The sequence below is a fragment of the Pocillopora verrucosa genome, chromosome 8 (assembly GCF_036669915.1).
Source record: "Pocillopora verrucosa isolate sample1 chromosome 8, ASM3666991v2, whole genome shotgun sequence".
Lineage (NCBI taxonomy): Eukaryota > Metazoa > Cnidaria > Anthozoa > Scleractinia > Pocilloporidae > Pocillopora > Pocillopora verrucosa.
Window position 1 is genome coordinate 4,858,258 of NC_089319.1, and position 13,957 is coordinate 4,872,214.

General features: G+C 37.5%; 2 protein-coding genes across 2 annotated transcripts; both read right to left on the bottom strand.

Annotated features, from left to right (window-relative positions):
- Positions 1 to 605: 605 nt before the first annotated feature.
- On the bottom strand, positions 606 to 3,468 carry LOC131796810 (uncharacterized). The gene is made up of 4 exons (XM_059114418.2): positions 3,285 to 3,468; positions 1,927 to 2,067; positions 1,538 to 1,678; positions 606 to 824 (listed from the first exon to the last, which is right to left on the bottom strand). Exons 1-4 carry the CDS (start codon positions 3,447 to 3,449, stop codon positions 750 to 752), a joined length of 522 nt encoding a protein of 173 aa, XP_058970401.2. The 5' UTR covers positions 3,450 to 3,468; the 3' UTR covers positions 606 to 749.
- Positions 3,469 to 5,676: 2,208 nt separating this feature from the next.
- On the bottom strand, positions 5,677 to 13,671 carry LOC131796800 (alpha-L-fucosidase-like). Its single transcript, XM_059114408.2, has 8 exons — positions 12,044 to 13,671; positions 11,513 to 11,619; positions 10,931 to 11,067; positions 10,189 to 10,322; positions 9,223 to 9,320; positions 8,576 to 8,708; positions 7,433 to 7,603; positions 5,677 to 7,029 (listed from the first exon to the last, which is right to left on the bottom strand). The coding sequence occupies exons 1-8, from the start codon at positions 13,540 to 13,542 to the stop codon at positions 6,771 to 6,773; spliced, it is 2,538 nt and encodes an 845-aa protein (XP_058970391.2). The 5' UTR covers positions 13,543 to 13,671; the 3' UTR covers positions 5,677 to 6,770.
- Positions 13,672 to 13,957: the final 286 nt, after the last annotated feature.

Consider the following 13,957-nt stretch of genomic DNA (forward strand, 5'->3'; position numbering starts at 1 on the left):
AATAAGAGCCCGTCTAATATCTAGCGCGTTCACTAAGGTTTTGTCAAAGAAAATTAAAGAAAAGAATCACTCCTCAGATATTGACTCCGTAAAATTGAACTGTAAATTAACATTTTGTCTTAGCCAATCGGGTGAAGTGACAGGCGCCAGCGTGATGAGTTGAGATCAAAATTAACGGTTTTTGGTTGTATTTCTAGTTTTTCCAGTCGGTTTTTGATAAAAAACCATAAGGGGCAGCACTTTAATAACACGATAAGTTTAATTTTTCCTTCATCCTGGGATTTCACTCGTATTTTGTTGCCACGACTTTCAGCTCAACCCTTTAACTCTTAAGATCTGACTGTCAATTCTCTTTTTTAGCTGCTACACATTTCCTTGTAAATAAGTCACGAAACTTGATTTTAGATCAAGGCTTCTAACTTCTACCTGATAGGTCTGAGTATTCTCATTACATATTGGCTGGATAATGTGTGGATGTCATTGGGAGAAGTTACGTGTTAATCAACTCTGGAAGTTAAAGGGTTTAGAACCTCAGCTTTTTAAAACTCAGTGCTAGTTAGGCACCCCACTTAAATTGATATAAACAACAACCACACAAGTTGAGGTGTCTTTTCAATCAGCTTTATCCCTCAAAATTTTTCTTCAGCTACCATGACAGCTATTTGATTTAATTTGTTATTAATTCTGATAAATCCGTCTTGAGATACAACATGTTTGAAAACAAATTTCGTGATCAGGTTCACTGCACCTCAGGGTGGAGTAGGTTCGGGTTTGCACTTTTCCAGAATCTTCTTGCATCGTTTGAGAGCAAGAGCACACTTTATCTGAGACACAGAGAAAACATACTTGTTATAGAGTCATTTTAACAATGAAAATAGTGATAATTATTTCCCTCGTGTTTCGTGTTTGATCTCCTTATTGTTTCCCCCAAGATAAGACTGAAATCTGTTGATTTTTGGGATCAATATCTGGGCAACTGGCCACCTACCCCTCCCCTAACTCAACAACAGTCAATTGATAACAAGTTAGGTTTAATGTTGAGTTAGGGGAGGGGTAGGTGGGCAGTTGCCCAGATACTGATATTGATCCAATTTTTGTATACCTACTTAATTTGGCTGATACTTAATATCGCGTTTTTCGTGATAGTAAAAAAATCGCGAAATGAAAGGCTTGCGAATATTCATATTTTCATATTTGCCTGTTGAAATTGCGAAAAATAAAACCCTGCGAAAAACTGTTGAGCTAACATTGTGAAATTAAGTACGCCTTGTAATCCATACTTTTCTAAATTAATCTAAAAAAAAAAAAGTGAGCTAGGTTTGTTGTTGTTGTTCCTGTTTTTTTCAAATTGTAAACAATATCATGCAAAACAACGGTAGTACATTTTTGATAAAATGGAAAGCAACTGAAATTCCACAGCACAAACAATAACAATTTATTGGTCAAGATTTTTTTCTGAGTGTTGTGCTTTATCAAGTTTTTTCTTTGTTAAATATTTATTACTAAAGGAAGGAAAGAAAAACTGAGTTCAGTTTACCGGCTTGGGTGGACAACTCGGTTTGCGATGAGGATCATTTTCATCTGAGAATTCATCGCGTGTCAGCTCTGGACGGGTCGGCTTGGGACGGCAGTTTTCAAAAATGTTCTTGCATTTTTTGAGTTCAACAACACACTTTACCTGAACAAAAGCAAACTTGCTAAAATGACCAATCGTTTAAATTTGTCGTTTTTTTCTGTGATGTTTTAAAGTCATAGGCTACTGTGATAATATGATAATAAAGGTAATAATTATAATAATCTTAGCAACATCATAAAACTAACGATTTATTGGTCAAGATTTTCTTCTGAGTGTAGTGTTTTATCAAGTTTTTTCTTTGTTAAAAATTTAATACTAAAAGAAGAAAAGACAAACTGAGTTCAGTTTACCAGCTTGGGTAGGCCACTCGGTATGTAATGCGGATCATTTTCATCCGAGAATTCATCGCGTGCCAGCTCGGGACTGGTCGGCTTGGGACGGCACTTTTCAAAAATTGCCTTGCATTTTTTGAGTGCTATAAGACACATTATCTGAAAAAAAGCAAACTTGCTAAAATGACATGATCGTTTTAGTTTTTTGTTTTTTCAGTGTTGTTTTAAAGCCAAAGGTTTGTGTAATGATAAAGTAACAATTATTATAATAATGAGAGCAACATCATAAAACTAAAATCGAAGAACTTAGAAAATCGTTAAAAATGCTGACATAATTATTGACTGAAGATACTCCAAACCGCCACTTGTAAGCTAACTTGAAAAGCTTCACGTGATGTTTTGAAACTGTGCACGTTCTGCTCAGCCCTAATTAGTCATTGGTGGAAATTATCAAGTCCAGACAGTGGAAAGTTTAATAAAGAGACAGTCCTATCAGCTTGTCTTTGATTGTCTGTACCCCTTTTAAAGGATATTTTACAAAAATTGAACACAACACGAACATTAGAAACAGTGGGTGCTCACTAAAACTTCCCAAAGCCAAATTAGAATTTGGAAGGAGAAGTTTTGCCTTTCAAGAGACTCTAATTTAAAATACTTTACCCCGGCATTTAAGAAATTTTTAATTTTTAAGAATAAGTTAAAAGAGTTTTTCAATAGAATATAATTCACAACTCTTTTCAATCTTATAAGTCAATAATTTTTACAGATTATATTTTTTAATCTTAGATTTCTTAGTTATTTTAGTTTCAGGACCCTTTTGATAACAATTCTTTTTAATAGAACTGATAGGTTATCCTTCATAAATGTTCGCGTTATTGGTTGATAAAGCATCTAAAAAAGGGTTGCCACTGCCAGCACCAGTAAACGCTGTCTTCGTAGTCTTTCTCGTAATTCGTAACCTTGGCGCAAGTAGACATTGATGACCGAAGCGTAAATTGTTACTCGTTGTGATATCTATGTTAACGGTTTAACTGAAGTGACACAACCTGAGTCTAAATTAGAGCTTTTTCATTTCCCTCGAGTTTTAATTTTTTATCTCCTTACTGTTTCCCGCGAGATCAGACCGAACTCAAATTTGTGCACAAAGTCCTGGTGACTAACAACCCAAAGAAACGCTTGATTAAGTAGAAAACTTCATACTTTTTAAAATTGATCCCAATAATTGTATGAACTGCGTTTGCTCCTGTGTTGCAAATGACTTAATGTGAAAGTATGATAATACTGATTGAAAAACAAAGCGAAACCAGGAATGCATCTATTTATTAGCCTAGAATTACTTCTAGGTGCAGCACCTTTAAACCACAAACTGAATTTACCTTCTTGGGGAAAGGGTTGTGAGGGTCATTTTCCACATCTGCCAATTCCCCAGTGATTTCTTCACTCCCCTCGTCTGAGAGTTCATCTAGAGCTGGGTGCCCAAAAGGAGATTCTGCCAAAGCGACTGAGGCTCCGAAAAACAGGACCAGCAGAAGAGTATTCATCTTGATCACAGTGCTTTGCTGTTTGCAAGGCTATGGCATAAACTCGAACATTGACTGCTTTTATAGCTCAGCACGGCCTGTTACGCAATGCAATCGACAAAGTGGAGAACAAATCTTTCTTTGTTCCAAGTACTGTTTGTACAAGTCTGTCGCGCAAAAGGCAAACAGTTTACTTAGTGGTAGGACTGAAAGTTTATCCAGTTGTAATCCTTTCTGAAATCAGGTAATTTGTATCACAAAGGAGAGAAATAAAGTTGACATGAAATTACCAATTGGCCGGTTTATTGGCATATCGCTCTGGAGCTGTGCATGGTCAGCGTTTTTACGAATCCTTAAACAAGAGGCAGTAGATAAACAAAGTTTTTGTTAAAAAAAAAAACAAAACAAAAAACGGCGATGTCTTCTACAGTTATCATTTTCACTCTGAAAAAAACAACATGTCAATCCCTAGACCCACGAAAAAGATTGCTGTAATTGTTTGACACTAGCACTGTTTTGCAAGCAAGGAACACACGGTGAACATCAACAGAACGGTCGACCTATATGTGTCTGCAGTCCACGTGTATCGTACGAACTGTTTTTCATATCGTTTTGTTTAAAATAAACAGCAGTGAAATATTTTTTCCAAGCGGAAAAAAAAGCTGTGTGCAAAAATGCAAAACAGTTTAGAGGGAAGTCAGAAGCACGAAGGTTTTTTTTTCCGTGTTGTAATCTTTTATAAAGGATACTCCGAGTAAGATCCGATTGATTTAAACATGAAATTAAAAGGATTCCGTTCCTTGAAAGGTCTCAGAACTATTTTCAATGCTTGAGACGAGACGAAAAACATCTTTCCCTCTCAAAAAAGACACGGAACACACGGTAGACATACACAGAACTGTTTATACAGTTATGCAAAAGTTTCATGTTTATATACCGAATTATTTTTGTTGAAAAGGTTGACCACAATCTCGGTCCGAGTTCTTTTAAGAAAGGACAGAAAAAGTAAACATAAGCGAAAACGTAGAAAGAAATCATGAAACTTTCATTATTCTGTGGGAAAATAATTTTGGATGTGCCTTTGCGTTGTGTTATCGGCGGCATAATAAAAAAGATCGGAAAAGATTAAATTTTTGTACTTCGAAGACGCCTGTTTAAACATTTAGTGTTCGTCTTCTACCATCAGCAACAAAGGGAATACTTTGAACAGGTAACAGTTATAGAAAACGTTTGGTCCGTTATTAAAATACATACAGGCAAGCATATCATTATTTTAGTTATGTTTGTGAAAGAAGATCCAGAAAGCGTTTCTTTCAGTGTCAGTAACTGAGCATCTGCGCGCCTATCCCTTCCCTACCCCTACCCTCCCCCTCCCTTACCCCTCCCCCTACCCTAACCCAACATTAACCCTAACTTGCTATCAGTTGTTGGACTTGGTTCAAAATTTTTCTGTTCTTTTGTATACTTCAACATTAGATGCGTTAGTCTCATAAAAAGTAATTATTTGCCAACTTGCGTCATTGTTTTGTTGTGATTAACATCTTTTAATATACTTACTTGGCGTGTTTATTTTCTAATACAAATAGATGTTATCTATCAGCTTTAGCAGGTGTTAAAGAAGTACAAAAGGAGAACTTAATGACACAAATGAATTATTGCCTGTGGAGCCTACCTTCTTGTGCAAAGAAAAAGTATCATTCTGTAGAAATGTGTTTATTCAAAGGGGCGGTCATTTATTGACAATATATACATGATTATGTTCTAGCTCACTGCTGTGTTAAGCAAACGGATACACTCGGGCGAAGGAAAAAAGTGTGATCACGATATTACAAAAAATTGCAACGTACCTTGGTAGTTTACAAAAAAAAAATATTGGGCTTATTGAAATCGCAAATATTAGGAATAGCTCTACTCAGTCATTTATTTCCACTTTTATTTCGTGATCGCTTTGAAAAAAGGAACTTAGATAGAAAACTTGGATTGTTTCCATAAGCCGGATACATTCGCTCTGTTAATGTTTCCCTGGTGAAGCGTAAAATAAATAATTATTGGTTTGCTCTCCAGAAAAAAAACCAAAAACGAAAAAAAAAGTAATGAAACAACCCATTTTTATTCACGCAGAGGTAGAACTTTTTTTATATTTTATTGGAGAGTTCATCTCATAGTCCTACAAGTTGAAAGCATAGTAAAGGTTAATACAGTAACTGTTTTTACATTTTTTTGTATGCAGAAAAACTTTACACTCGTTGCCGAAACAAGAGCATGGACACAGTTACATTCTTTAAAATTCATGCAGTTTAACAGTTATCATGGATCTAAAATTTCGTTTCTGCCTCCTTTTCAAAAAAATTTGCCCTAACCTCTATTGAACAAATTGATGTGTCAGGATTTTTAATCATCTGTGAATTTATGGAATGATATAAAGATCTGAGTAACCTCGTATATCCACCCCTCCCCTCACCAAACAAAAGTCAATGATAATAATTTATAAGGGGGGGTAAGTTTCAAAAGAAACTATGGTGCTGCGTCGGTGGGAGAGTATAACAGGGTAATCAAGTATTATCAACTGAGTTGATAACGTAAATTGGTCACCGTAAATAGTTTTAAAGCTGACGTTTCGTCAGAGCGATTGGACGAAGGGCTCACGCTCGAAACGTCAGCTTTCAAACTCTTTACGGTGGCCAGTTTACGTTATCAACTCAGTTTATAGTACTACATATATATATTACTCATAACTTTGAAAAAACTTAAACTGTTGAATAAATACTGATGCTTTTGAAAGTGCTACGGCCGGCTTATCATGAAAATTATGGCCTGAAAAATTGTGGGTTGAAATTGAGGTGAACCATCTATTCTATACCTCGCTATCTTAAATTTGATCTCTCTTAGATAATTTTTAGATATCTGATTTTATCAAAACTTAAAATTGTTTTTGAACATTCTCGTCTGCCCGGCTCTTTCGTAGCAAGTTTACCTGAAGCAAACCAAGGTCTAAACTTCAATATTTTTAGGCGTTGAGCTACAACTGTATTATTGGAACACAGTAAAGGTAAACAAATCACTTTAACATTTGCAGCATTCTGTTGTTTTCCTTAAACAGTCTGGATTTTGCGTACGTATTTCAATGCATGAATTCCTTGTGAGTATTCCGTAGCGTTCATATTTTCTTGGATTTTTGGCGAATTAAAACAGCCGGATGTTTATGGTTCCTTTACATTAACACGAGGGCTATATACAGGTTTTCAGCCACGTAAGCTCACTGATGATCAGTTGAAACAGAAAATGATTACTTTACTCCATGATTGCTCATGAAACCAGCTTTAGCTTGGCATTGAAATCAAATCACCTTACGTTTGTTAGTTTAAAAACCCACGCCCACAAACAGGGGAGCTCTGACAAAGGAGTAACTGGAACATGTATCTCTATTTTACGTTTTCCACTCTTGTGTTTTGATCCATGCTTCCATTTGAGATCGTTTTCTGTTCCCAGCATTCTGACCTGTGTTTCGTCAGGTGTGAAAATAGGATCTCCAAGAACCAGTTTACCAGATGATGGCCATTTTAGTGCAATTGCATAAACGTGGCTTCCTTTGGATGTGTACCTAATGAGTGGGAAATGAGCACGAATAATTTTAATCTTGAACATATCAGAATATCTAAGCGCTCTTTCTTGCTTCTTTTTCTGAACAGGGTCTGGGAACGATGGCCGATTCCAGTTTGACAAAGTCAGGAGAAGCTTGGGGCTGAATCCCATCGGCTTACGAGGCGATTCTTCCTGTTAGACTTAGCAGATTTTTTCTTTTGCTGTCATCTGTTTCGTAATTATCTAAACATCCTCGGACACAAGAAGCAATTAATCAGGCGAGAGGAAAATACAACAACAGTTTTGGGTCGACGCGTAAGAGTTTAGAGTAGAGTATAGCTCCGAGATAGATACACGAAAAACAGAAATCGTGCTTACTGAAAAATTGTCTGTTACCTACATTTACGCTAAAGATTTCTTACCAAACATCGCCGTTAGCCGAATCATTTTGAGCTCGCCATGGTTTGGTTTTGTAAATAGCGTGGCCATTCACTTTTAACCAATCTCCCATCTGAGTGAGACGCTCCTGAAAAATCGGCGCAATCGTACCATCTGATGCTGGTCCAACATTCATGAGCAGGTTGCCGCCGCAGCTGCCAAGAAGAGATATATGACTTAGAAATGATCTCTTTTTTGGATCTCAATTTCCGGGAAAGTAGAAGCTACTAAAAATTACCCTGCTCCCAATATTTGGCTTCCCTCAGTTGGTACTTGCCACCAACTCAGAGAGTCACGGGTTCGAATCCCGTGGAAGTAAGAATTTTTTGCAGTCTTGTTGTCTGAAGTTTCTTTTATTACTTCTCACCTGCAAAGATTACCTTTCTACTTGTATTTCTGTTTCTGTGTGTTTAAGTGGTTGAATAGTTGGCACTTTGTTCCATCTGTTTTGTCAAGTTATTTCCGTTTGGTAATGTTGATGACTTCCATCGTTTACTTTACTGTTGCTGTGAAGTATGTACGTCAACCACTTAGTCAAGATTGCACTTTAGACGCTAAAGATGTTTATCTAACGTTTCTGTCTAACGTTGTGTCCCATTTATGGGAGCATATATGTATACAGTGATCTACGTCTCAGCACATCGTCCCTTGTGCCATAGCCTTAAACGTGATTTTGACAAAATCAGTTTATTGAACTAATATATTTTGCAGGAAATAGTTTCTGACGGAGTGATTCGTATTTGTAAGAACCATCGTTCGTTAGCTTGTTTGGTTTTAAATGTTGTTAATTTAAACGATTAAACAGTTCAAGAGCGCAACCCCTTCTCACTATCACTAAGAAGAAAAATTTAACTTAACCCCTGAAGAGTTGTTAATTTGTAACAATGACACTTATGGAAGTCGGAAACGCCCAAAATAAACTCTGATATTGGTGCTAACTCAACCATAAAGTCCTTAGATTATGAAAGAATAAAATGCTATGGAAAAAGTCGAACTATTTGTCACAAAGGTAGAAGACGACTAAAAGCAGACGAAATAAGTATTTTTCTTCAGTCGGTTGAAAATGTTAAACACATGATATGCTCACTTGGGTCGAGCGGGTGCAACACCTGAGTCCCCTCACTTACCTGACAGTAGAGACCAGCTGTTTTATCAACTCTTCAATACTGAGGTAGTCTTTCAGGTTTGCTTCTCGTCGAAATCCCCAGGAACGACGATCTATTGTCATAGCATTCTCCCACTTCATCTTCTGGAGTTTGCCTGTAATCAACACGAACCATTTCAACTTATTTCCACATCCTAACCATCTGGCTCCAGTAGTTGGAAGGGTGGATAACGCTATCCACTGAATAAATCTCTATCCTTTGAATAGTGCAGTTGACACTTATCGGCTGGATAGCGATTTATCCGCTGGATAGCGCTATCCAGCCTTTAAACAACTAGGGCCTGGTCTTCTTTATCTAAGAATAATTTTCAAAGATGGACACTTCCAAACTGAGTGCTATGTGCAGGACCCATTCTCTACATTTTATTCACTCTTGTTGTGGCCTCACATTGTTTTGTTCTCTAAGAGGTAGGTATTGTCAAATATATTTATCTCACTTAATTTTTGGGCCTAAATTTACGTTAGTTTTTCAGAAAGTAATTATATGCATTAATTGGTTAAGGTTGATCATAGACTCAACAATGCCAACATTTTGTGAGGGATACTTAAATATAGTGCGTATTAATATCTTTGTATTATCAGTTAAGGAATTTCAGTTTTTGCACTCACCAGGGTTATACCTGTCCTGCCCAGTGTAAACGCCTCCATGACGACATCGGCAACCACGCCCCCACCTGTCATTTACTACAACAGTGTCTTTAACTGGACTGAAAAAGAAATGTGGAAAGTGTTCTTATACATTTATATTAATCCACACCACAGCTTAAGTTTCTACTACATGGCTTCTTTGCATATTTTCATTCAGCCGCTATGTTCCTTCTAAGAATTTCTTATACAACCATTTCATTTTTCCCATCAGAAACTCAGACAACAATTGGTCGATCAACGATTCTTTTTTCCTTTTTCGATTTAGAGAGAGACAAATGACCTTTGAAAGGAGTTGAACCTTAACCCTTGGATTGCTAATTCTTGCTGTTAAGATTTATCGGTGGAAAGCTTTAAGGATTTTTGTAAGGATTTTTCGATCTATCATGTCAACTGTGATAGATTTTCATCAGCCTGTTGTTTTAAATGAGAGATGATCTATTTCAGTGACGGATAGAAACGAGTATATAGTCTGAAATTCAAATTCCAGAACTTCTAACCTCTGCTGATTCGTAGCTCGGATGCTTTATTAAATATGATAAGCTTTATGGGAGACTCGTGATATCTAACAACTAACCACCGAACTGGAGGTGGCTGGTGGTGAATATTTGTCCAGCTGCGAGGTGTTGAGGTGGCGAGGTAAATGTCTACCGCCAGCCACCTACACTGTGATGAATATTTGTTTAATTATATACTAAAACAGTGAGATATTATAGCACAAAAATATGATTTTATCTCATTTATTCATGCAACGATTACAAAATTTTTGGGCACAAATCCCGCGCGAGTTGCGCGGAGGTGAAAAGCAAAGGATATTCGGATTTTGAGTAGCCAATCAGAGCGCTCTTTCAATGCTTTCCACTGTTTTGGTATTTAATAATTAAGCCAATATATCATGTCCACCGTGGCTGCCACAGTTAAAAAACTCACCTTTCATTAAAGAGCCACGCTAGGAATTCCTCACTTCTCCAATATGATGCATTTGCTGCCGAATCTCCGTCAGACCATAGGTAATCAGGTTTGTAGGTATTGATAAGGTTGTACAACTGAGGCTTAACAACAGCCTGATGAAACACAGAGAACTTTCTAGCCAAGACATATCATCTACGCGAGCCCGAGGCGAATAGCTCTTCTTTAGTATACCATAAAAGAGCAGGTGAAGGAGAAAATTTTTCAAAACTCCATTATCTTAAAGGGTTTTGGCGGTTTTCGACTGAGAGGCTGGTCAGGCCACGTTCACATGTGCTGCGTTTCTTCGCAGGAAGCTAAACTCTCGCAGTTCGTCTCTTAAACAAGGATTTGGTTTTATCAACTGATCTGAATGGATAACCTTAAAAAGCTCCTACAACAAGGGATATGCACTGATAGCTACCACAAACCTATCTGGAGAAACCTAGACGAAAAGGTTTGTGGCCATATACCTGCCTTAGACTAGTATCTTCAGTTGTTTAGGGAAACTGAATGGAGAATACTCATTTAGTTCAGGGCTTCATGCTACGGAAAGTTGGAAAAGCTACTATTGTCACCGTTCGTCTATAACGCTTATCTAAAGAGCTAGGCATGCATATCCATGGTAATTCATGAGTTTCAAAGCGGAAGGGAACTTATGTCGACTTAGTGCGAGTAACTCAAACAGTTCATAAGTAGTAAATCTAGGGGAAAGGTCACGTACCTGAACATATCCATCCGTTTTGAAGTCATTGGCTTTGTCTTTTAGGAAGCGAGGATTAAACCACTCAAATAATGAGTAGTACAAACCAAACTTTATATGCGGGTCCTCCAGATTACGAAAAGCTCTTGCAAGCTCATCTAAAAAACAAAAATTTTAAATCGCCCACAAAAATGGCTACGTTTATAACCGATTCACGAATTTGGTATGTCAAACTAAGTCTTAGTTGTATGTTCAATCCACTGATCAAAAGCTGCTGAGTTCACACCAGGTGATGTGTGTTATATATATCACTGTAACGGAATATGGTCACAATCATACTAATAAGTCGTAATTTTTTTATTCTTTTTTTTTCCTTTACGAGAACAAAGAACCCACTAGAATTAATTTGCCTCGCACCCAACATGAAAGTGTTCAGGCTTCCTTAAGACAATTCAACTAAATGCAGTTCACCCGAAGATTTTTTTTTTGCATGAATATATCAATAGCGGGTCTAAAATTACGATCTTCTTGTTTAATTGCGCTTTCATGTAAATTTAAAATCAGAAAGCATTTAAGAAATCATATATAGTTTTCAACACTCACCAACAATATTTCTATGAGGTCCAACGTCGACTGAGTTCCAGTTCCAGGCCGCGCTCGAGTTCCAATTTGTGAAGCCTTCGTGGTGTTTGCTGGTAAACACAAAGTACCTGGAACAAAAACGATGAAATATAATGGCTGATTTGACCATTATCCAGTTGTTTCAGTTAAAAATGAGGTAGAGGAGTTTAAAGCAGAACGATGGAAAAAAGTAGCACCAGACCAGCTGAGAAGACCTGAGAAATTTTCCGTACCTAATTTGTTACACGAACGTTAGGCAAACCCGAGATGAAAATTAGGTGGCCATTGTTCAACATTTTAAAGTTAAATTTCCTTACAGCCATCACTTGAAAGCTACTGACGAGATCTTTCGACTTCTACAATTGCAACTCATGGTAAATAAGAGGATGCGTTCATGCCAAGTGCAAATTCTGAGCCGTCTTCTCGGGTGTAAGTCCTGGTTCAAGCACAGTAGAAGAAAATCGTGACAAAATAAATCACTCTGCAGGTGGTGAATTATAGCAAAATTTTTACCTTGCCCCTGATCGGGCCACCAGTTTGGCCCATTTATTGGCATCAAAAAATTCTGCCTTGAACATTGGGGCAAACTGGTTGTAGCTGAATCCCGGAGGATAATTTTTCTCAACAAAATCCACATATTTCTTCTTCTTTAACGACTTCCAGTTGTACCAGAACCATTCATTATCAAAGCTTGGAACCGAATACAAACCCCAGTGTACAAATATTCCAAACTTGGCCTCGTCGTACCAAGATGGAATTTTTCTTCTGTCGAGAGATTTCCAAGAAGGAGAAAATTTCATCGACTTAGAGTCTTTACTTTTAGCTGTTTTGTGTCTTTTATGACCGTTTGAAGTTTTCTCGTTATGCTCAATTGATTTTTCACGTTTGTGATGGTACTTTTTATCTTTGTTAAGATGTGGGTGACTTTTAGATGCAGGGGGGCCTACAAAACTTTTCCTAATGGCTTTATATTCCTTAGAGCTTTTATGGAAATGGCTCTTTCTTCTTTTTTTCTTGGTTTCCTTGGTCACTTTCCTGGAATGCGATTCCTTTCTTTTTGTAACCTTAGCATCATGATGATCAATCCTGTGTGATATCTTTGCAACTTTACGGCCGTGCTTCCTATTACTAAGTTTCACTGAGGAGCTACTTTTCCTAATAATAACGTCCTTTGCCACAGATGTCACCTCCAGGTTTTTTTGCGATTTCAAATGCCTCTCTCTTTTGATTTTAGATCCAACTGTTTTCCGTTTCTCATGAGATGAATGAGAATGAACTCTCTCTACATCAAAGCCCTCAATCTTTACATCCTTTGGTGGGAGTATTGCAATAAAATCTCTTTTGTTAGATTTCTTGGATTTCCTAGATTTCTCATGTCTCAAACCATTCTTTCCCTCTTTTTGATCATTTAAATGGTTTTTTAGTTTAGTTCCTTTGTGATGTGATCGTCCGCTTTTGTGACTCTTATTTTTCTGTACAGTCGCTTTCCTATGTGTTGGAGAGCGTGGGAATGAATGTGTAAATGATCTTTCTGAGAGAGAATTTTCCCTCTTTTCAGCCTTATGGCTGTGCAATGTTCTTGCGACTTTATTTCCTTTGCCACCAGTCAGACCATCAATATATCTCGACTCCTTTCCTCCTAGTTTTGATTTCCTTTTCCTTGATTTAGAATCAGAAGATAATGGATGGTCCAAAATAAAGTTTTCCTTTCCATTAACTTCCTTGACACTGTAATAGACAGGCAAGTGAAACTTTTTGGACAACCAGTGCTTTGGGTGATCTCGTTGATATGAATGAAACCGCGTTTGTCTTGATGATGACGCGCGTTGCTTAGGTGTTGTATGACTTTGGTGTTGATGAAATGATTCCTTACTTTTGTGTTCCTGGCGATTATCATTTTGCACGCGCCTTTGTTTTGATTTTGTGCTTGATGCGCTGGGTTCCAACCTGTTGTGATGGTTACCAAATTGTATTTTATCAGTTTGACTGAATGTTCCCTCCTCCTTGTTCATTGTTGTGTCTGTTTCCGGATCGCGCGCGTGATGTTTCCACAAATAATCAAGGACGTACTTTTTGAGTTGTTCCCGATCGAAAAGGATGTTTCCAAGGTTCAGAGAGTTGTCTTTGTCCTTCGATTGTCCTTTCGATGTTTGCTTTGTGCGACCACGAAAGTGGACTCGTTCATCCTGCTCATTCCGCGTCTCACCGTGCAATCTGTTCGTCCCTCTTGGATCAGCCGATGACCAAACTGTTTCAACCGCTGCTAAAAAGCAGATTAGGACTACGAAACTTCTACACATCTCTACTGAGATTACATCGGAAAAGTTTGACATTGTTCTTGAATTATTAATCGAACATTTGCGAAGACCTGTTTCTATCCGTTATACTTGACTAAACTGCGGCACTAGAGCGTTTAGCGTTTCACAG

Coding starts and splice junctions, on each gene's coding strand:
- LOC131796810 (XM_059114418.2), bottom strand. CDS start 3,449: ATGAATACTCTTCTGCTGGTCCTGTTTTTCGGAGCCTCAGTCGCTTTG. Junction 2,068..3,284: donor ACAACCCTTTCCCCAAGAAG/GTAAATTCAGTT, acceptor GCTTTTTTTCAG/ATAATGTGTCTTATAGCACT. Junction 1,679..1,926: donor CGAGTGGCCTACCCAAGCTG/GTAAACTGAACT, acceptor GCTTTTGTTCAG/GTAAAGTGTGTTGTTGAACT.
- LOC131796800 (XM_059114408.2), bottom strand. CDS start 13,542: ATGAACAAGGAGGAGGGAACATTCAGTCAAACTGATAAAATACAATTT. Junction 7,604..8,575: donor CAGCTGGTCTCTACTGTCAG/GTAAGTGAGGGG, acceptor TCTTCTTGGCAG/CTGCGGCGGCAACCTGCTCA. Junction 7,030..7,432: donor TCGGCTAACGGCGATGTTTG/GTAAGAAATCTT, acceptor CCCACTCATTAG/GTACACATCCAAAGGAAGCC.